The sequence below is a fragment of the Strigops habroptila genome, chromosome 12 (genome assembly GCF_004027225.2).
Source record: "Strigops habroptila isolate Jane chromosome 12, bStrHab1.2.pri, whole genome shotgun sequence".
Lineage (NCBI taxonomy): Eukaryota > Metazoa > Chordata > Aves > Psittaciformes > Psittacidae > Strigops > Strigops habroptila.
Genome location: NC_044288.2, coordinates 18,254,942 through 18,275,334, shown reverse-complemented (window position 1 = coordinate 18,275,334; position 20,393 = coordinate 18,254,942). Strand labels below are relative to the sequence as shown.

The 20,393-nt window shown below is 51.9% G+C and overlaps 1 protein-coding gene across 1 annotated transcript; it reads left to right on the top strand.

The window, feature by feature from the left end:
- The first annotated feature begins 3,639 nt into the window (after nt 1–3,639).
- SH3TC2 (SH3 domain and tetratricopeptide repeats 2) lies at nt 3,640–18,894 on the top strand. The gene is made up of 15 exons (XM_030504832.1): nt 3,640–3,821; nt 4,262–4,367; nt 4,725–4,868; nt 4,994–5,195; nt 5,809–5,882; nt 6,650–6,845; nt 7,891–8,027; nt 8,141–8,182; nt 8,286–9,989; nt 10,095–10,275; nt 11,591–11,741; nt 12,523–12,645; nt 13,204–13,354; nt 13,982–14,178; nt 14,541–18,894. The coding sequence occupies exons 1-15, from the start codon at nt 3,678–3,680 to the stop codon at nt 14,730–14,732; spliced, it is 3,744 nt and encodes a 1,247-aa protein (XP_030360692.1). The 5' UTR covers nt 3,640–3,677; the 3' UTR covers nt 14,733–18,894.
- The last annotated feature ends 1,499 nt before the right edge of the window (nt 18,895–20,393 follow it).

Here is a 20,393-nt window from a genome sequence, read left to right as displayed (position 1 = left end):
AGGTGGTCCGGGAACGGCTGCACAGCCAGCCTCGGATGGAGGATGCTGGACGAGCCCCAGCGGGGCACCCCTGCAGGTGAGGCGGGTGCTTGCAGTGGGGTCAGGAACAGGGCTGCTTTTGGAGGGGGGTGGAAATCAACGCTGAAGTTCTCCGGGAAGCCCAGCAGGAACTTCAGGCGGAGCATGGGGCTCCCCATGCCTTGGCTGGCAGGAGGAATGACAGGAATGTGCCACGTGGGCTGGGCGCCACACTCCCAGGAGCCCAGGGCAACGGCAATGGCGGGGCCAGCACAGGGTAGCAACATCAGTCGATGGGATGAGACCCCCTCCCAGAGGGCAGCGTCTGACTCTGAGGCCCCCGGCACAAGAAAGACGTGGACCTGTCAGAGAGGATCCAGAGGAGGGCCTTGAAAATGATTGGAGGGCTGGAACCCCTCTCCTAGGAAGAAAGGCTGAGAAGAGAATGATCCAGCGACTCCTTATTGCAACCTTTCAATACCTAAAGGGGGCTTATAAGAAGGGTGGAGAGAGGCTTTTTACTAGGGCTTGCAGTGACAGGACAAGGGGCAATGGTTTTAAACTGAAAGAGGGGAGATTTAGATTAAAGGAGGAAATTCTTCCTTGTGAGGGTGGTGAGACACTGGCACAGGGTGCCCAGAGAAGCTGTGGCTGCCCCATCCCTGGCAGTGTTCAAGGCCAGGTTGGACACAGGGGCTTGGAGCAATCTGGCCTAGCGGAAGGTGTCCCTGCCCATGGCAGGGGGCTTCTATCGAAGTCTCTAAGTGGAAGTGGTGGAGTCAACATCCCTGGAGGCGTTTAAAAGATACGTGGATGTGGCACTGTGGGACATGGTTTAGTGTTTAGCACATTGGCAGTGCTGGGTTAATGGTTGGACTCGATCTTAAGGGCCTTTTCCAACCTAAACGATGCTATGATGCTGTGATTCTAACCCAAGCCATTCTGTGCTCCGTGCCCATCGCCCCCGCCTCGCAGGCAGACGGTGCAGCTCAAAAGGCACATTGTGCATTGTGTCTGTGGCCAGGGCCGAGCCGCGGTGCCGAGCAGCGCGCTCCCCCCTGCCAGCGCTCCCGCAGCCCCCCAGCTCGGGGCTCTGGTGTTGCTGGACACATGGGCTGCTGCCTGGAGACCCCCTGGCACCAGGACCTGTCCCTGGGATGTACAGGTAAGATGTCCATGGGGATGCCATGGCGGGACTGCGAGACCTGTGGCTGCAAAGCTCACACCACTGATGGGGCCACTGGGGAGACTCCATTGCTGAGCACTGGCTCCCTTTGGCTGCTTGCCTGCCTTTCCCGAGATGGCCACTGGTGTCCCCTCCTCTTGCTGGGCACTTGTGTCACTAGATTTGGGGGTGTGGGGAATGAGGCAGGGCATTTTGGCCAGGGAAGGGAGAGGATGACTCAGGGAGGTGGTTTATTCCCATGCTGTTGGCTTTTCAGGAGACCCCTTGCCACCCCTATCCTGCTGCCACTGCTGCCCAGGAGCACCCCAACATCGCAAGGCTTGCAGAGCCCATGGGGTGCCGCCAGCCCCCGAGGTGTGATTCCATGCTAGAAGTGCCCAAATGATCTAACGGGGCTGTGCTAATGGGCTGCAGGAGGGAGGTGGCTCAGGGCCAGCGGCTGCAGCCACGTGTCCCCAGGAGAGCTGGTGCCAGCGGGTGCCACAAGCACCACAGCCCCGAGCGCTGGGACCTGCCCCTGGCTCTAGGCTGGGGCTGTTTCCTGCCCCCCGTTACAAAACATTTCAGCACCGGGGAGGTAAATGAGTCACTGGCACGACTGGAGACAACTTCTCGCCAGCAGTTTCAATTGGTCTCTTGAAACAGCTCCCAGTTCCCTTTCTGAGCCTGGCCCAAACAGAAATAGACACCAAATCAGTGAGTGCCGTGGGAGGAAACCCATTTATCCTCTCACCCGAGCGAGCCCTGGCCCCTGCCTGGCTCTGCAGAGACCCGCCAGCATGCATTGTCTTGCCATGGGCAGAGGTGACATGAGCAGTGTCCAACCTGCCTCCTCCTTTGGCACATCATGTGGAGACCTCTTGGGCAGGGAGCATCCTGCTGGGGATCCAAACGCCTCTCCTCACCTCCCGTCTTCCCCAGGCGAAGAGTGTGACTCCTGCTGCCCCCGCTCGCCCGTGCTCCTGCCCCGCTGGGACCTCCTGCAGCGCCGAGGAAAATGGTGGCGGGACAAGACCATGGAATCAGGTACCTGCCCTTGGGGAAGGGGGACCCAAGTCCTGCCCACCAGGGTCTGCTGGGATGCAGGGAGGAGAGGCAGGGATGGAGCAGTCCCATCCAGCCCAGCCCTAGGAGCCAGCTCACATTTAGCTCTGCCTCTGGCTCCTTTCGTTTCCCCATCTCCGTTTCCCCTGTGTGTAGAAGGGATGTGAGTTGCTGGATGAAGTCCTTTGTTAAGTGTGCTCAAATCAACTGTTGAGAAATGTAGAGCCTTTTCTTTCAAAGAAAAGCTCATTCATTACAGCTTCAGCCTTGGGCCATTCTTTTCTGCTGCTAACTATAAACAAGGATGATAATTCTGTGTGCAAATAACAGTTTATTTGACTGACTAGCAAAGCTGGCTCATTAAAAACAACGGTAGAATATAGTTATGGTCACAGAAGTGACTTACAAACGCTGCTGCATGTTCCAGCTCCAGATCTCCAGGTACATGTTTATCTTGCAAGTCCAATCTGATTACTGACAGAAATTGGTTTTTAATCTTGTTACCCCTCCACAGCCAATACAGCTGTGGAAGAGCAAGCTGGATTTTTATGTGCTTCAGCCTTCATTAGCATAATTACCAGCTGAAGTTTCAGTTCCTGAATCCTTTATGGCAATAGCTGACGATGTGTGAAGCAGAGAGAATGCAGCGTGGGCTGCAGACATCGACCAGAGTAGGCAGGGGGCAAAGTCTCATTTTGACTGTCAAATTGATGAGCAAACTCTCCTGTGCTGGGGAAGTGCTCTTGCTCTGAGGCCTCCTCCAAAATACTGTGTCAGGGGGTCATCCTTCTACCAGATCTGCTCAGTGAGGGTCTCTCCCAAGAGCAAGGAGAGGAAGTTCTCTCACTTCAGAGCTACTCCAGCACTGGAGAGAAGCCAGTCATCAAGGGCATCATGTAGTTAGGACACATCAATCCCATGGATCTTTCCTCCAACCTTGAGCATGATTTTAGGGTGAGACCAGATTCAGACAATCCCCAGCCAGATCTGAATTGCAACCCATGGGCTTTGCTTTCAGGTGGTGTGGTTAGGCAGAGCATCCAAGACCTCTGCCACAAAATCTGACAGCAGCTTTTCTGTGTCCCCTGTCCTTGCTAGGTAAGGCTGAGGCATCGGAGCCAAGCAACCCTGGTACTGAGGCAGCAGAAGGTTCTCCAGACACCTCCTTGGTGCTGCTGGCTGTCAGGGAGGGCTTTCCACCAGGTAAGATGCTGCCTTTGGCATCACCCATATTTCTGTGGTTGAATGCAGCAAGGCCTGGCACTGCAGTTAACTGGCCCCCTGTCATCCCTTGTGTTCCTCAGCTTTGCTGCTGAAGGGGGATGAGGGGCCGGGTTTGTGTTGTTTGAGCATCACGACCAGGCTGGAGGCACTGGCTGCAGGGAGGCAGCTCTGTGTGGATGGAGCTCTTTCTCCCCCTTATCCCTCCATGTTTCCTTTTCAAGAGATTTCGCTCTTCTTCTCTGTTGAGAGCCGCTCCTCCCGGTGCCTCAATTCCCAGCTCCAGGAAGCAGCCAGAAAGAAGCTGTGGGCCCTAGAGAGTGACAACAGAGATGTCTGTGCCCTGTTCAAGGTAAGTGTCCCAGCATGGCAGAGCAGAGTGTGTACTGGGAGGCTCCTGGTGTGATGGGATGCGTGACGATGGGATACCAAACCCAGCTGAGAAAGAGAATTTCCTCCAAGGCTGCTGCAGGGTATGTGCCTGCACGTGGGGACTCTGTAAGGGAGCAGAATGATGGGGGAAATGAACTGGTAACACGTGAGAGGCAGATCCAAAGCTGAGCCTCATGTCAGGAGCCTCATACTGGAAGCTCTGAGCTGCCTGGAGCTGCTGGCTGCAGCACCATCCCCTTAGCCCCAGGCAACTAACTCACACAGCTTCGGTCTCAACTATGCTAATAAATGAGTGCCTAGTCTCATTCCAGGGTGTATTATTATTCCCACACTGACAGAGGAGACCCCCTGACGAGTCCCAGGACCATCCCTTAATCTTCTTTTGTCTTCCATGTGCAGGAGCTGTCAGCCAGGCTGGTCTGTATGCAAGCACAGGAGGATCGGTTCGTCCTCACCTTCAAAACCCTAGAAGAAGTCTGGAAGTTTTCCACGTATCTGACTTTAGGTAATGTTTCCAAGGTGTGGGAGATCTAAACAGATGGTGTGAGAAGGAGTTTTGGAGAAGATATTCTTTGTCACCAAAAAAACCCAGTAAAGTAACAGGGTGGACAAATGAAGAATACTAATTAGAAGGCTTTGGTGTCTTCTACAGATTTATGAAATCACTGTCTGGAACAGTGAGCAAGACATAGGAGGATGCCTCTTGGGTAATCCCTCCATTGCATTTTGGGAATGGAGACAGAATTAGAGGCTGTTACCTTACAGTTTGGTTGCAGATGGCAAACTAGGAGACATCCAAAGAGCACTTCATCCTGCCCCATGGAGGAGAATGCTAACACTACTTTCCCTCTTGATTTCATAGGGTATGTGGGCAGCTGCCTGGAACAGCTTCTCTTTGACCAGGAGTACTGGCTAAACTGTGCTCTGATGGAGGACACAGAGATCAGAGTTACTGTGGATGAAGATCGCTTGGCCACCATATATATGGGTCTGCTACTCCAGGAAGGTGAGAGGGACTGCACATGTAGGGACATCCTCAGAAGCATCTCAGCAGGGCTGTGTTGTCACCCTGTGCTGGGCTATGTCTTGCACTCATGCCATTGACCTGGGCACGACTCTTTCTATCTACAGGTAACTTTTTTTCCAGAGCAATTCCCGATGCCTGGCAGCCAGAGCAGATGGGAGAGGAAGGCCTGCAGCTCTGCAAGAACGAGCTGATCCATGTGAAGAATGTTGGAGAGGAGTCCAAGTGGGAAGGGATGTCCTTACTGACGGGTCAGCGAGGCCTGGTACCTGTGACAGCTCTAGAGCCAATACCTCACCCATTTTACCAGTAAGTAGACTGGACAATAAATAGAGCTCAAGCCAAGATTCTTCCCTGATCCTGATGCATGAGCTGGCACCAAGCCTGGAGTGAGAAGTTGCTCTTGCCTCTAGCAGAGGGCAAGAGCTGCGCAGTTCTGTGAGGATATACATTATGCATAAAGACAACCACTGGAACCATTTCAGGTCCTATTAAAGAGACAGAGCAAGGACATACTTCATATATCATTCTTGTATGGTATTGATTTAGGTCATACATGAGATTATTTAGATTTACATGTGAATAACTGGGAGAAAAGGTGTAGCCCAAGACTTAGGTAATGTCAGTCAAAGTGGGGCCTCATGTTGGACACCTGAATGAGCCTCAAAGACACCCGCAGCTCCTCTTGTCCTGCTCTTACCATTGGGTGTAAGGCTGCAGTTGTGACGTGCAAAATGCCTTACATGCCCAGTAACACCACTACAAGGAATTACTAGACTGGCCATGCTGGCCATGCTCCATAGCAGCTCTGTCACCCCCAGGGGACAGAACAGCTGTCCTACTTGTGTGAGACCATCCCTGGTGCTGGCCTGAGGACAGGGCTGCTCAGAGAGCACCAGTGTGGTTCCCTTTTGCTTTGCAGGTGGTTCCTGAAGAATTATGCTGTGAGTTTTGGCATCTCCCAGGAGATCAGTGGGACAACCACTCAGCCAATTGGTGAGTGATACCCGTGTAACGCAGCTGCCTTCCCCAGGGAAGGGCACAGCACTTGCATATCTGGGTTTGGCCACAAATGCAAAGGGCCCATCTCCTGATCCGGCAATGACACTCCATTGCAAGGTGCTTTAGGGAATATGGCATTTTTGGCCTCTCTTGAATGAAGAACAGAGCTTGCAAATTGCATATACTTAGAAGTATGATCAGTATCCTTCTGCCATTGCGTTTTTCTGTTATACTGCAATTTTATCACTCCTTTAATTCCTTCAGGACTGAAGTTTTTTAGTGTCCCACCAATGTGCATATGAAACCTGTGCCTGCCGTTCACCAGGCCATTCCTGCCTGGACATGGGCACTGTTCAGTATATGTTGGACTTGAGAAGTGAGTGCAGGTGTGAATTTGGCATGTGGTGTGATGGACATTTGCACTGTCAAAGATCTCACTCCTATCAGAGAGCTGAGACATTGCAGCTTCTGTGAAGCATCTTGTGTCCATGAAGCTCCATGTTTCCAGCCACCTTCCATACTTCAGCTCTCAGAGGTTTCAGTCTTTGGCTGTGTGGTATTTGTCCATGTCTTTTGTGTATTATATTATAATCCTCTTCTCAGGAAGAGATGTGACTCTGAGAGCACAATAAATCTTAGGGGACAGGGAGGTAGCCTTCTCAAGCTGAAATCATAGTGTCTTCTTGCCCAAGTCCTCTGCAGCGAGGAGGTTTTAATAGTGGCCTCACACTGAAATGCCCTTGTTTGCCTTGGTTTCCCAGTCAAAGGCAGGTGCACAGCCACAAAGGACCACAGAGGAGCAGCATGGGATGAACTGAGTTTTTCCAAAGGAGACAGCATAGAAGTCATCGGCTTCTTCATTCCAGGACTCCCGTGGTTTGTGGGCAAATCCCTCAGCAGTGGGAGCATTGGATTTGTCCCAACTCGATACATAAGTCCCGAGGCTTGCGAACCTCTGTAAGTTTACTGCCACCATGTCAATTAAATTAAACTCAGGAGAAAATGAAGGGAAGATTCCAAGTCCCAACTCAAGGCTATGTGAGAGTCCAGGGCAGGTGATTTACTTTGCAAGGCCTTCATAGAGAATTCATTTGAGGTCTGTGCGGCAGCCTTGGCAAGGCTCTGCTGCCAACAGGCTTCAAGAGGCTCTGCCCAGACAAAGCAATTGTATTTCACTCGCCTCAGGTGATTCTTGCAGAGGAACAGATCTGGCCCTGGGCTAAGCCTGGCTTCATGCTAAGGCAGCCCAGGACATCTGTGTACCAGACAAATCGGCTTCACAGTTCCGCCTAGAAATGTTCTTGGCTTTGTGGCTTTGCCCGAGGAGCTCTGAGTGTGTCAAGGGTGGGAGAGTGATCACTGCCAAGGAAACCAAGTCCTGCTTTGCTTCGTCCTGCCCCTTTGCTTTCTGTGGGAGGTGGAGGCAGAACAGCCACTGGCACAGTTCCTCACTGAGCAGAAGTAAACCCTCCCAAGGCTCTCCCAAGGATACAGACAGAAGTTGTCCGGGAAGGGAGGATGACACAACCCCATGCTAATAACCTGGGCAGTTGTCTTTGTTGGTGGCTTAAAGACATAGGTCAGGTTCAATACCCATCCAAAAAGGCTTCTCCTCCAAGTGTGTGTGTGGGAGGGTGAGGTCCTAACCTGTTGCCAGGTCTGCTGGGCTTTCCTGGATCAGGCTCACTCAGGGTAAGTCTTAGGCACTTTTCTCTGACACTACAGAGAACAGAGAGATCAGATGATGCCCTGACCTCAGAAAGGGCTTCTGGAGACCATACAGACCAATAGGTCCCTCCCTCTGGTACCCATTAGTTCCTGCACGGAGAACCTGGATCTAAGGTCTCATAGGGAAGGTGTCCAGACTTTATTCATCTGCAGCAGAGCTTTTCTGGTGGGAGGAAGAGGAGGGGTGGGAAGGCTCAGCCCAGCGCACGGGACAGCTGTAGTGTCAGGAGGTGGGGAGGCACTGACTTTTCTCCTGATGTCTGCATCAACCTAGGGGAAAGGGCTTGGTGTTTCTGAGCGAGGAAGAAAAGTTCCCCCTTCTGCGCATCCCCTGCAATGGTGGTGAGCAGCACTTCACCACCCTCCTCAGCGACCTGGCACGCACGGACATCACCTCTGTGTACCGGCTGGGTGAGTCTCCCATCTCCTTACACGTCGAGCCGCATGGCTGCCCATGGGGAGCAGTGCTGGGCAGTGTCTAGAGAGCTCCTCGCTTTTTGTTTTCTGTTTGTCTCTTTGTGTAGATGGTTTTGAACCTACAGCCATGTTCCCGAAAGTGCCGTCAGGTGAGTACATGGAAGGGACATAATGGGATGCTTTTATGATGACTTCTGAGGGTGAATTTTGACATGGGGAAACATCCCGCTATGGTTTGCCTGTCTTTTCCAGAGGCTGTTCTCCGTGGCTGTAAAGATATCCAGCTGCTCCACTCTTGGGAGGAAATAAATGAGTTGGCTACCACTAGCACCTCCGAGCTGTCTAGCCCAGGGAGTGAATCAGCCCCTCGTACACTGGAAGATGTTCTCCTGGAGAAGCTGGATGATTTTGATGATCCCAAGTTCTTCATTGACTTGAATGCTGGACACATGGAAGATGCTGATGTCTTTGACCCTATATTGACCTTCCTTAACCAGGACAGTTACATGCCCAGTTTTCAAAGCCTCTATGATCTCAGTTTTTCCTTTCTCAACTCCACTTTTTATGGTTTCTCTGATGAGGATGAACTGATCTTGTACCTTGAAACATCCAGGAACTGGGCCAAGAGGACTCATTCAGTTTGGGCTCATGTCAGGCTCTGTTTCCTCTTGGGTAAGCTGTGCATCAAAAAGGTCAAGTTCTCCCAGGCTCGAGTCTACTTTGAGGAAGCAATGAGTGTCCTGGATAGGGGTTTTGGGGACCTGCCCCTGTTGGCTGCATTGCACGTGAACCTTTCCTCCATCTACTTAAAGCAGAACATGAAGCACAAGTTCTCCTCCCTGCTGGGAAAAATGGTGGCTCTGCTCGTCTGCCTGCCTGGCCGCTCTTTCAGCTCTGAGAACGAGCTGGAGGTCATGATGTACGTCCTGAGGGAAGCCATTGCTGTGGGAAATGCTCCCTTGGAGGCACGGATCTGCTTCCTTATCGTCAAGCTCTTCCTACAGCTGGGCAAAAATGAAGAAGTGCTGCCCTTTACTGAGCATCTTCAATGCCTTGCCACCACTTTACTCAGCCCAGACACTAGTTCTATGCCACTGGATGCCACCCCCATCTTGAGCTACCTGTATGACAAGAAGTATTTGCCAAATATCGCACTGGCCTCTGCCAGGTTGTTTGTTCCCACTGGCATCAAGGGGACACCAACACCCACTTGGAGAGCTGGCTTTATCCTCCAAAATGCTTCCAAACTCCTGGGAAGCCAACTGGAAAGGAGCAGCATCCCAGCACTGGCCTGTTTCTATCTCAAGCAAGCACTGCATTTCTCCAGTGAGAGCAGAGCAGTGCCCATCCAGAGGACACTGTGCACCATCTTGTCCAGGATGTACCTCCAGCATGGAGTGTTGGATGGAGCGGTTTGCTATGCAGCCATGGCTGTAACCCTCAGCAGACTGATGGGCGAGGAGGAGGCTTTTGAGTCTTCCCTGTCTTTGGGGTGGATGTATCTCCTGCACAGCCAGCCGGGCCCCGCTGCAGGCATCATGTGGCAGCTCTTGCGCTCGCTGCATGGGACAGACAGCGTGACTCAGGGTGGAGCAGTGCACAATCTCCTTGCCATTGCCCTCAAAGGAGAAGGGCAGGTTCAAAAGGCTGCAGAGAACTATCTCCGGGCCCTTCACAAAGCCAAGGAGACCGGGAACAAGAGGAACCAGGCTATCGCCCTGGCTAACCTGGGGCAGCTGAGCCTCTCATGCGGGGCGAGCCAGCTCTCTGAGCTCTACCTGCTCCAGTCAGCTCAGCTTTATGCTGAGCTCCAGGGCAGTGAAGACCTGGAGATGGAGTTGGTGCGGGTGCTGCTGTGGCTAGCACAGGCCATGGTGAACAGGCAGAGGATGGAGGATGGCAAACTCTGTTATGAACTGGCGTTGGTTTTTGCCCTGAAGTGGCATAACGTGAGGAGTGAGTACAGCCGTGCTGGCGGGAACCAAGGCAGCGTTCAGCTCTGTGTACGGCACCGTAATGCAGTCCCCTGACCTGTCCTTTTCCCTTCCCTGTACCATGCAGGTCAGCTTCACATCACTGAGTCTCTCTGCCATTTCTACAGCAAAGTGTCCCCCAATCTTCAGGCCTGCATCACCTACCATGAGCACTGGGTATCTTTGGCACAGCAGCTGCAGGACAGAGAGCTGGAAGGCAATGTCTGGCAGACCCTCAGCCAGCTCTACCAAGCTTTGGACACATCTGAGTAAGTCCTGTCTATGGCTGCTAAATGCTGCTAGAGTGAGGTCCGTGCCCACCCAAAGCAGGAGCAGTGGCTGTTAGCTGGGATAGAACTGGGTTCTGGCCAAACACCGTTTTCCAGAGAGACATCCAGCCTTGATCAGAGGGGGCCCAGCGACAGGGAATTCATCACTTCCTTTGGAGGCTTATTCCAGTGATTAACCACTATTCACCAGTAAAAATAGGTTCCTTATCTGTTATTTGAATAAGTCTGGCTTCAGCTTCCAGCCGCTGAGTCTGTCTTTCCTATCTCTGCTGAAATATTTCCCCCAGGGATGTACTTAAGACCCCATATCAATTCACCTTTCAATCTCCTTCTTGACACATGCAGGTGACTGATTAGATTAGGTGGGAAGGGAGAGAAAGACACTTGGACAGACCACAGACTTTCTTCGCTCTTTGAAGGCAAATGTGTCAAATAGTGGAGGGCTAGTTCCCATGTTCCAGAAGGACGAATGAGCAGGGGCTGTCATTAACTTGGATGCTAACCTTGCTTTGCTAGGTCACAGTGAGTTCAGAGGGAAGGTATTTAGGAAGCAGACGCCTGTCATGTGAACGGTGCTATTTAAGATCACAAAGCGCCCCATTCCCTGGGCTCCAAGGACAGCTGGAGCCCAGTTGCCAGCAGGCGAGACACCAAGCAAACAAACATGCCCTGGGCAGTGCCCAGTGCTGCTCCCTTGGCCACAGATGCCTTCTGCAGGCAGCGTGTCCAACCTGCTGGCTCATCCTGATGCTTGTCCCTTTGTCCTCTAGGGCTTGGAAAAGGGTTCAGGGGCTTGGAAAGGGGCTCTAAGGTCTTGCAGATGTAGCCACAGATGTGCCTCTTTGGCTGCACCAAGGGACAGACATTGGGCAGAGATGTGGGTTTGGGTACCAGGTGCTGTATGGAAAACGAAGGTGCAAGTGCTCCCTGCCTTGTAGCTAGGAGTGACTTTGAGGTTTAGTGTAGGGGGCAAATAGGGTTTGCAGATGACCTGGGTGAAACCTTCTTTATTAGCAAGGGGTGGGGAGCAGCCCCTTTGGGAGCTACCTTGGGGCTGTGCTGAGCGCTGGGATCCTGGGCTGGTCTAAGGTTGCCAAATGATAACACACACATGCACTAAGGCATGGAGACTTCCATGGTTTTACCTTGCTCAGAGCTGTCCATTTGTCTCTAAGCTTTGGCAGCTATAGGAGAAGACAGGATTGCCAATGGGGAAGTGTTGTAACTTTGCAGCTCATTGCTGGGGGTGTCTTCTGGTTTCTCTGTAATGGCTTTTTGCCTGTCACCATCACAGGGCTTTGAGACAGTCCCTGGACTGCACCAAACAGAGTCTAAGGATCTTCATTGACCTTGAGGAGACTGTGAAAGCAGCAGAGGCCTGGCTGCAGGCAGGAAGGCTCTACTACCTTATGCAAGAAGATGAGCTGGTGGAAATGTACTTTCAGGTATGGAGGAGGTGGCTGAAGCAGTCCTATACCCATCCTGTCTAGCTGCGTTCCCATCAGAGCTCCTTAATAGGAACCTTTTACAGCTGGAAGACCAGGAAGAAAAAGTTCTTATGAGCAGTGTAAACCTGCTGCTGGAAGGAGGAGCTGTTGCCTTACACTCATGCACTGTCTGGCAGTAGATTTCCTATGATTCCTTCATACACCGGGTTTAGAGGATTTTTGGGTGCAAGTAAGTGAGTTTATTGAGTGAGAAAGTGATGCAGGAGTGCCAAAGGAAGCTGGAGATGCCAGGTGACCGGCTCCCATTGAAAAACACACACAGATAAGGGGTAAGATGCCAGGGAAATGCTTGGAGACTTCTTGTAGTAGAAGACTACTGGCTTCTTTCCATGTCTAACATTATTTTATCAGCTGAGCTGCAAAGTGGAATAGAAGCTCATAAAATCTTAGGGCTCCTTCATTCAGGGAGCAGCTTCTATTAAAAGATGGGTAATCCTTTCACATGCTCAGAGTAAGCAGAGCAGAAAGCCGGTTGAATCTGCTGGGGTTGCACTGAGCTGGGGTATCCAGCAAAGAACCAATCTGGACACACATAGGAGATGTTTTGGGTCCTCACTCTGTTACTCAGATACCCATATATGCCTGCTGGCCAACCTGTCTCCATGCTGTTTACAGCACTGGGGCTCATGTTTATGATGGATTGGTTTTATTTAATCACACAAATGTCTATGTGCAAATATCTCTTTCCAATTCTCACTCCAGTTCATTTTCCTTCTAGGCAGCCATTCAGACTGCTCTGAAAGGGGAGAACATCTCCTTGGCCATGGATCTTTATGAAAAAGCAGGTGACACCTTTTTTAATGGCAGCCGAAACAGAGATCGAGCAGTGGAGTTTTACAGGGTACTGACCCCTCCAAGCATTTCTGTTCTTGTGTCCTCACAAGGTGATGGCAATGGGGAGCTTTGGCCCTGGGCTGGCTGCAGCACTGTGTGGCCAGGCTGGAGGGATGGAGGGTGGAGAGGCATGGGATGGTTCTGAGTGTGCCAGAGTGCAAACTGCTGCAGGGGGGAAGCCTGAAGCACAGACATATTTTGCAATGGCTGCAGCTCACCCCAGAGATCATTCAGGAGGTGGGAACAAGGTCCTTACATTACAAATCCTGGCAGTGTTAGGTGTGAGCTGGTTGCTCCTGGGGACATGCTCAGGGTCAGAATATCAGACATGTAAGGAAGGGCAGAGACCTGAGGCTCAGGTTTTGAGAACCATGCTCTGGGATATGAAAATCACTTTCAAGGGATAGAAGGAGTTAGAACCTGAACCTGCATCACTCAACCCCTCCATCATCTGCCTGCTACATCAAGCACTTGTTCCATGTCCTGCTGCTCTATCACCCCTCTGTGGGCAGCGCTGCACATATACCCCCAAGAACAACCTGGACTCATTGTCCTCTCTCCTCAGGGAGGTGCTGTGCCCTTGGCCAGAAAACTAAAGGCCTCAAAGACAGAGCTGCGGCTGTTCAATAAGCTGACAGAGCTGCAGATCAGGCTGCAGGGCTACGAGAAGGCACTGGAGTTTGCCACGCTGGCAGCCAGGCTGAGCATCAGGGTCGGTGAGTGGTGCACACGCACAGTACTGGCTCCTGCAGACGGGGTTGTCTTTCTGGATGGGAACATTGTGCATGTGAAAGGGGGATCTCCTGCTCTCAGGAGACTGCTGGACCTATTCTTATCCTAAGTGGTAATATCCTTTTAAGGCTGCTTCCCTTTTTAAGCTGCATGACAGCCACATGGGAGTGCTTTGCCATGGTGGTGGTGGGACTGCCTGAGCAGAGGGTTGTTGCTACACCAGAGCACAGGAAGTCTGGTAAAGGCACAGGACTGAACAGTTCCCCTCTGCCCTGGCTCTTCTGATAAACTCATCCCTTCCCATTACAGAAATAGTTCGAATGGGCAAAACGCCAGCATAAATGTCTGAGATGAACCAGTCTTGTAATAGCCCCTTTCCAGCACCCACAGAATCCCCTGGTTGTATGATTTACTCCTTGGGCAATCTGTCCAGCCTCCGTACCAGCAGCCCTGCCCATAGCTCTGTTTTCTCTGAACCACCTACTAACCCAGTGTCTCCTTAGGAAGATATCCATGTCCCCAGGCTGTCGAGCAAATGCATCCCCAGGCAGCTCAGCATGGGATGCATAGTGAGCTGTTGCAGGGTGACTGTATCAACAACTCTTTTCCAGGAGATCAATTACAAGAGCTGGTTGCATTCCACCGCCTGGCTACAGTCTACTATTTTCTGCATATGTATGAGATGGCAGAAGATTGCTACCTGAAGACCCTTGCCTTGCGCCCCCCCTTGCTGCAGTGCTCTGCAGAGGCCCTGTACTACTTCAAGGTGTATTGCCACCTTGGCAACCTGACCCTGCACAAACTGAAGGTAGGAAACCTTTCCATGGTGATGTGTTGAGCGCTCTGGTCTTGACACAGAGCTGGAGGTGAAGTATCACATCTGCTGGCACAGCAGCCGTACATGTGGGCAGCTGCATCCTGTGACTCTCCATCCTATCTGCAGCTTTACAATGACTGCACACAATGCTGGCACAGCCAGGTTTTGAAGGGGGAAAAACAATTTGGAAAGAGGTGCTGGCACTTAGCTGTGACTGTATGGAGCCCATTTCAATGAAGTCAGGTGTCACGATGTTCTGCCTGGAACCACTGGGCTCTGCTCCAGTTCCCTTATTCCCTGTGGCCCTCAATTAAACCACTTCCATTAATGCCTGCCCTGTCCTTTACTGTTAGGATGAACAGGATGCAGCAGCCTACTTCCTCCTGGCCCTCGCCGCTGCGACCGAGCTGGGAGACCAGGAGCTGCAGGGCCTCATCCGTGCCAAGCTGGGTGACATCCCCGGTGCCCTGCAGGGACCTGAGGGCACAGCGGGCTGTGCCACGCTCCGACCCAGGTGGCTGAGTGAAGGTGGCCACGTCGTCTGACTGACCACAACCCGGGGACTCCACTGCAAGCCATCACACAGCATCGTGCTGTGCCCCTGGCACGGGTCTGTGTGCTATGCAGAACAACCGGCTCGGAGAGCACCACATCGTAAGGAGCTGCAGTGTTTGGTCTCATGTCACCAACAGGCAAAGGAGGAAGCGATTGGGACCCTGCCCTCATTTTTCAGGAGCAGGGATGTACATCGAGGCTGGGCATCCGGGCAGGATGGGGACCCAGCAGCAGTGCTGGAGCCTGTGGTGCAGCGGGGTGAGCAACAGATGGCATTTGGAGGGTGGATGCCCTGCCTGGGATGGGGACAGGACAGTGCTGCCATGTGCCAGCTGCCACATACACCTCAGGTCCCATGGGGCAGCTCAGCCTAACCCAGATGTGTTTTAACTTGAATAGCAACTCCTTTATTTATTCCTACCTATTCTCTGTCCTGTCTGCTCTGCGCGGGTCTGTGACCCATACCTCTTTGGTACAAAGCACCCCCAAAGCTTGTGGCAGTGAGAGGCAGAATTAGGGAAAGGGAGGTGAAAGGCGTTGTGGATGAGCCCTGAATGCAGGTGGGCAGCAGCTTGGGGGCAGGCAGAGCTCACCGTCACCCCAGCCCTGCCGTTCAGCTCAGCAATGACACTGGAGCAGCCAGGGTGGCCTCTTCTGCCCCACAGCCCATGTGCACTTTCAACATCTGAAGCATGAGCATGCTGTGGGTCCTGCACAGGAAAAGAGCATTGGACCAGGCTGCCCAGGGAAGTGATGCAGTCACCATCTCTGGAGGTATTTAACAGACGTAGATGTGGTGGTTGGAGACATGGTTTAGTGGTGGACTTGGCAGTGCTGGGTTAGCAGTTGGACTCGATGATGTTGTGTGGCACACATCCAGCCCCTGGGCAGTGGTGCTGATGGGGCACAGGGGGACTTCTGTCCATGAGAGGCAGCTGCAGAGCCTTTGCATGGGCCATTGCCAGCCCCAGGAGAAGCAGCAGCCTGCGAGCAACAACTGCCTTCAAGTGCCCTGACCTACATGGCTGGAGAGAAGCAAAAACTCCTCTGCAGGGCAAGCAAGAGGAGCAGGAGGCACCAAGGAGCCTTCTGAAAGCACCAGGAGCAGCAGCAGCTCTCCTCCACAGCCTGTCTCACCACCAGAGAGCAATAACTGCCCACGTTTGCAGCCTTGTGTGGGCAAGTGCTGCTTCCTGGCTAATGCTGACTTCAGTGTTCAGTCTTGACTGGTGCCGAGTGAAGAATGGGCAGTTTTTCCAGCTCATCTCTTTGCTCTCACAACCAGTAGCCCAGTGGGGGCTTCACAAGGAGACCCTGTTCCAAGTCCTTCCACCTTCCTGCTGCGGTCCCCTGCTTGGAAATGCTAAATACAGAACAGTTATTTCCTCACTGCTCTTTGCAAATGCTGACTTCATTTTACCCGTCTAATCCCTGCAAGGTATCCATCATCGGGGCAATGAATAGTTTACTGCTTGTTTACCACATTCCTGCAGTGCCACTTGGGGAGCTTCAGCCCTGAGCACAGAGGTAAATCGTCATCCCGTTTGAAATACAGCAAGCTCAGGGGAGAACCAGTCCCCAGAACCTTCCTGCCTCGCTCCACAGGGCTGCCTGTTCTCAGTTCAGGTCACTGTGCAGAAATACCCTGCCCTGGCACCAAGATCTGCACACATCTCCATCCCCAGCACCTCACTTAGGGATGCTGCCCAGTCCCACAGTAGCTTGCCTGCAGCACCCAGCCTGTCTGGACCTCAGCAGCGCCCTTTGGGTCCCTGAGATGAGGCCCAAGGCCATCACTGCTGCTGCCCAGGGATCCCAGCGATGCTGTTGTTACCAGTGGTTGTAGAGGCTGGTGCTGCACCACTGGTCAGGCTCTGTGCCTGTACCTCTATCTGTGGCAGAGCCCCCAGACCCACACCAGTGGCCAGTGGCTTTCGTGGTACTTTCATCAAAGTTAAGCCCAGTGGAGGATGAATCATGCAGAGAATGTCCCCTCCAGAGCCAAAGCTGAGGCCACACTGCCTAGCACCAGTGAGAAAAAGCGGGCTTTGTTTAAACACAGAGGGTCAGTGTCTCAGTGAATCAGTTAAGCTCCATGAAGTCAAACAGAGATGTTCTGATTTGCAGGGACTGTAGATCTGGCCCATCAGTTTTAACCAAATGTGTTCTTTTTAAATCGCAGCAAACAAATTTGTGATGCCTGGGGAGGGGGGGGAAAGAGACTTGCTCCTTGGGAACATCCCATAAAACATCATTTCCCCTCTCCCTTGTCTGCCTGCCTGCTCCCACACGCTGTGACAAAGCTGGGATGTTTGCTAGAGGGATGAGGGGTCAGGGTGGCCAGGGCTAATTAAGCTCTGCAGTAATACTTGGAGATAAAGTGAAACTTAGAGCAGTTAGTTGTGTGTGGCAGCTTCTGGGCCTTGTGCCCGAGGGAGGGTGAGGATACAACCTCCCTGCAGCCACCAGTGCAATTTTGTGGGCAGAGAAACAGATGCTTTGGGGACTTTGTGCCAGAGGAGGTCAGGTCCTGGGACATCCAGGCTGAGGGTTATCATTCTCCACCTCTTCCTGGGTGGAGAGATATTGTCCATCATTCCTAGGGCATGGGAACTTGGAGCTGTTTGTCTTTCAGATGCAGCAAGGAGCACCCATGTGTTTATGTAGGGAGGGAGCACAGTGACCATGTAAGGAATATGCACCCAAGGTGCTGCAGGGTGCAGAACCTGGCTGGGGCTGTGACGTTGCTCCAAGAAGAGCGGGACTGCAGAAACACATGAGCTACTTAGCCTGCGATAGGCTACCAGTGTCCAGCCCTCCTTCACCAGCACTTATGTCAACCCAAACAGAGGAGGAACCAGAGGAAAGGAAGGATCAAGTCTCCTCTTACACCAGGTATCGTTATCTTGCTGTGCCTTGTGACTGATTTTGAGCCACATGTGACTGTCAGCTCTATGGCCAGTCCCAGGAGTTTTCCTTCCTTCCATCCTCAGCCAGCTGAGCTGGAAATAGGACTGGTGGGGACCACGTGCAGCAGCACATGCCTTCACACAGCTGCTAAAGCAGCACCTTCATTTCCAGCACTTCCAAAGGGCGAAGGGTGCTGGGAACCCTTCCAAACCCCCTTGCTTTGGCTTTGGTGCATCTGGGTGTTGGTGTCTGAACGTGGTGCTGACCCACCTCACTCCAATCTTTCTTTAGTGCAACTGCCCAGGCACCAATACTACCAGTCCTGATGTAAGCCCACCAAAGAGCCAGTGCTGGCACTCTGATCCCATTTTTGTTTAACGCTTCAGGGGGAGCATTGAAGGCCTGGAATAAAGAGGGGCTGGGTTTCTTTAACATATGCTCATTCTTGGGCAGTGGAAATACCATGACAAGAATAATTCTTGGATCACCTCAGTTCCAGTGTGAGCCTTCCAAGGCGTTAGAAAAAAGGAAGTGCTGATAACTATAAATACAGACATGAACAGGAGTGTAGAGATAGCTACACTTATTTGGGTTTACATGGAAACTAGTCTTTCCTGTAGAAATACAACACCCAACAATAATAATTATTATCAGCAGACATCTTTCAGCATTCCTGCACTGTATAGTGCTGTAAATCTTCAGTGGGTCTGTGCTTGATACAGGCTGGGCTGGATGGAGAGACCTTCCTTACTCCTTCCTTACTTCCTCACCATCCACCTCCAACCCAGCCACTTCCTCCATCCCAAAGTCCCACACCTGGGCTTTCCATTAACCAGAGCAATCAACCACAGCTGATGCTGCTGCATCACCCCTGCTAAAACCACACCGTGGCTGTGCAGAGCTGTTTCAGAGCAAAATGTCCAGGTTTTGTAGCTGGTGTCCATGGATGTCACATCATTTATCCATCTCTATCAACCCTGGCCTTTGGCAGAAGCTGCTCTCCAGCACAGCTTGCCTCTGCTGGAAGCTCATCAGTGATGTGGAAGAGCAGCGAGTCTGAGGCAGAGGTAAACCTGAGCTCATCTTATCTCAGAGGCGGCTGGTCCTCTCCAGCCCATATCTTCTCATTTTGCTTGGAACAGTAATGAAAAGTTGGTAAACACCAGCTGTTGTGCTAAGCAGAGGTGGGTGAAGTATGTAAACTGGGCAATTTAGATTAAAAATCATTTATTTTCACAGCAACCTGGGGTTTTGTTCAGTGATAATTGGGATCATAAATATGTATGCCAGAAGGCGTATCAGAGGTTGATGCTGGGAGGCTGAGCAACAGCCAAGAGTCACTGACTGTGTCTGCATGTGCTTACATAAAATTTCCCTTCCCTGTGCTATGGTAAGGTGGACAGCAGGGCAGTGCAGCCCATCTGTGTGTGCTGAGATGGGGGGGATATATCTGCACTGCTGGTGTCCCTGCCCTGAAAGCTTATTGTGTCCCTGGAGAGGGGAGAAGCATCAAGCATGGGTCAACCCTGGAGCTGTCACCTCTGCTCAGTGTCCACAGGTCACCCAAATATCCCCAGGTTTTACCAGCAGTGATCTGGAGTCACTTTCTGCTCTGATGGGCACTTTGCATTCAGCAGGATTGATGGGAGAACAAGTGCTGGATACTGTGCTGGGCTTTTCCAGGGAAAACATCTCTCTGGGACTGGAGAGCGCAGAGAGAGTGAACTGGTAAACATGGTGCGGAAAATATTATCCCTTCCAAGTGTACAGCTGGTAGAAAACATGTGTGCCTGTGACACGGACACATGGAAGGGCAACTGGCTCTCCTGGGTACAAGTTAATAGGCAAAGAGCTCCATGTTCCTGTCTTGTTCCAGCTCTGCAGACAAACACGATGGAGCCAGGGTGCACTAAGGGTCCCAGCTAAGCTGCTTATAGCTCCCCAGCTCCTGCATGCTGTCCCAACAGAGGGGAAACAGAGGCAGGAAACCTGGCAGCAAGAGGCTGCGCTTGCTGCAGCACTGGAGACAAGTGTAGGAAACAGCACAAGTTCCAACAATTCCTGTCACACTGCAGGAGAGGGATAAAAATTAAAAAGCTTGTATTTGGCTGCTGTGAAAGCTGTTGGGATACAGGCCAGGAATGGGGATGAATAGGCAGAAATGAGCCTCTGAACACCAGACAGTTTTGAGAGAGGAAGGATAAATTCTTACATAACCAAATCCCCTCTGTGCGCTGGTTATGGGGTGGTTGGTTTATTCTGCTATTCTGTTTTGGGTTTGTTCTTTCCTTTGCACCTGCTCTGAGAGTGGTGTTGGGGCCACACAAGAATGCATAAACATACATAAACACGCTGTGTGGGGAGCAACGGCTGAGGCATTTATGTCCTCACTCTAAGGTTTAATTCTCTCTGGGACACCTTCAGTTCTTTGCAGCTGGTTTCTGAACTGCAGCATGACTCCTTACCGCTGTCCAAGGTTTAAGCTATGCTTGATCCCAAAGTAGTAGTACAATGTTAAGCCCCATTGTTCCAGTGCTTTGGGAAGGATTTGCAGAAGTTCCTATATGACTCCGATGTGCCAGGCTTGTGTTCTTCTGAAGTCTCTCCCAGTCTTCCCAAACCATCAGCTGGGCTTTCCCATCTTGTCCATCTCATGGTCTGACAGAAGAAGATTTGCAGTACTTGCAGTGTCACCCGTGTGCATAACAGAAACCTTCAATCATGGCTTTCACAGAGTGGCT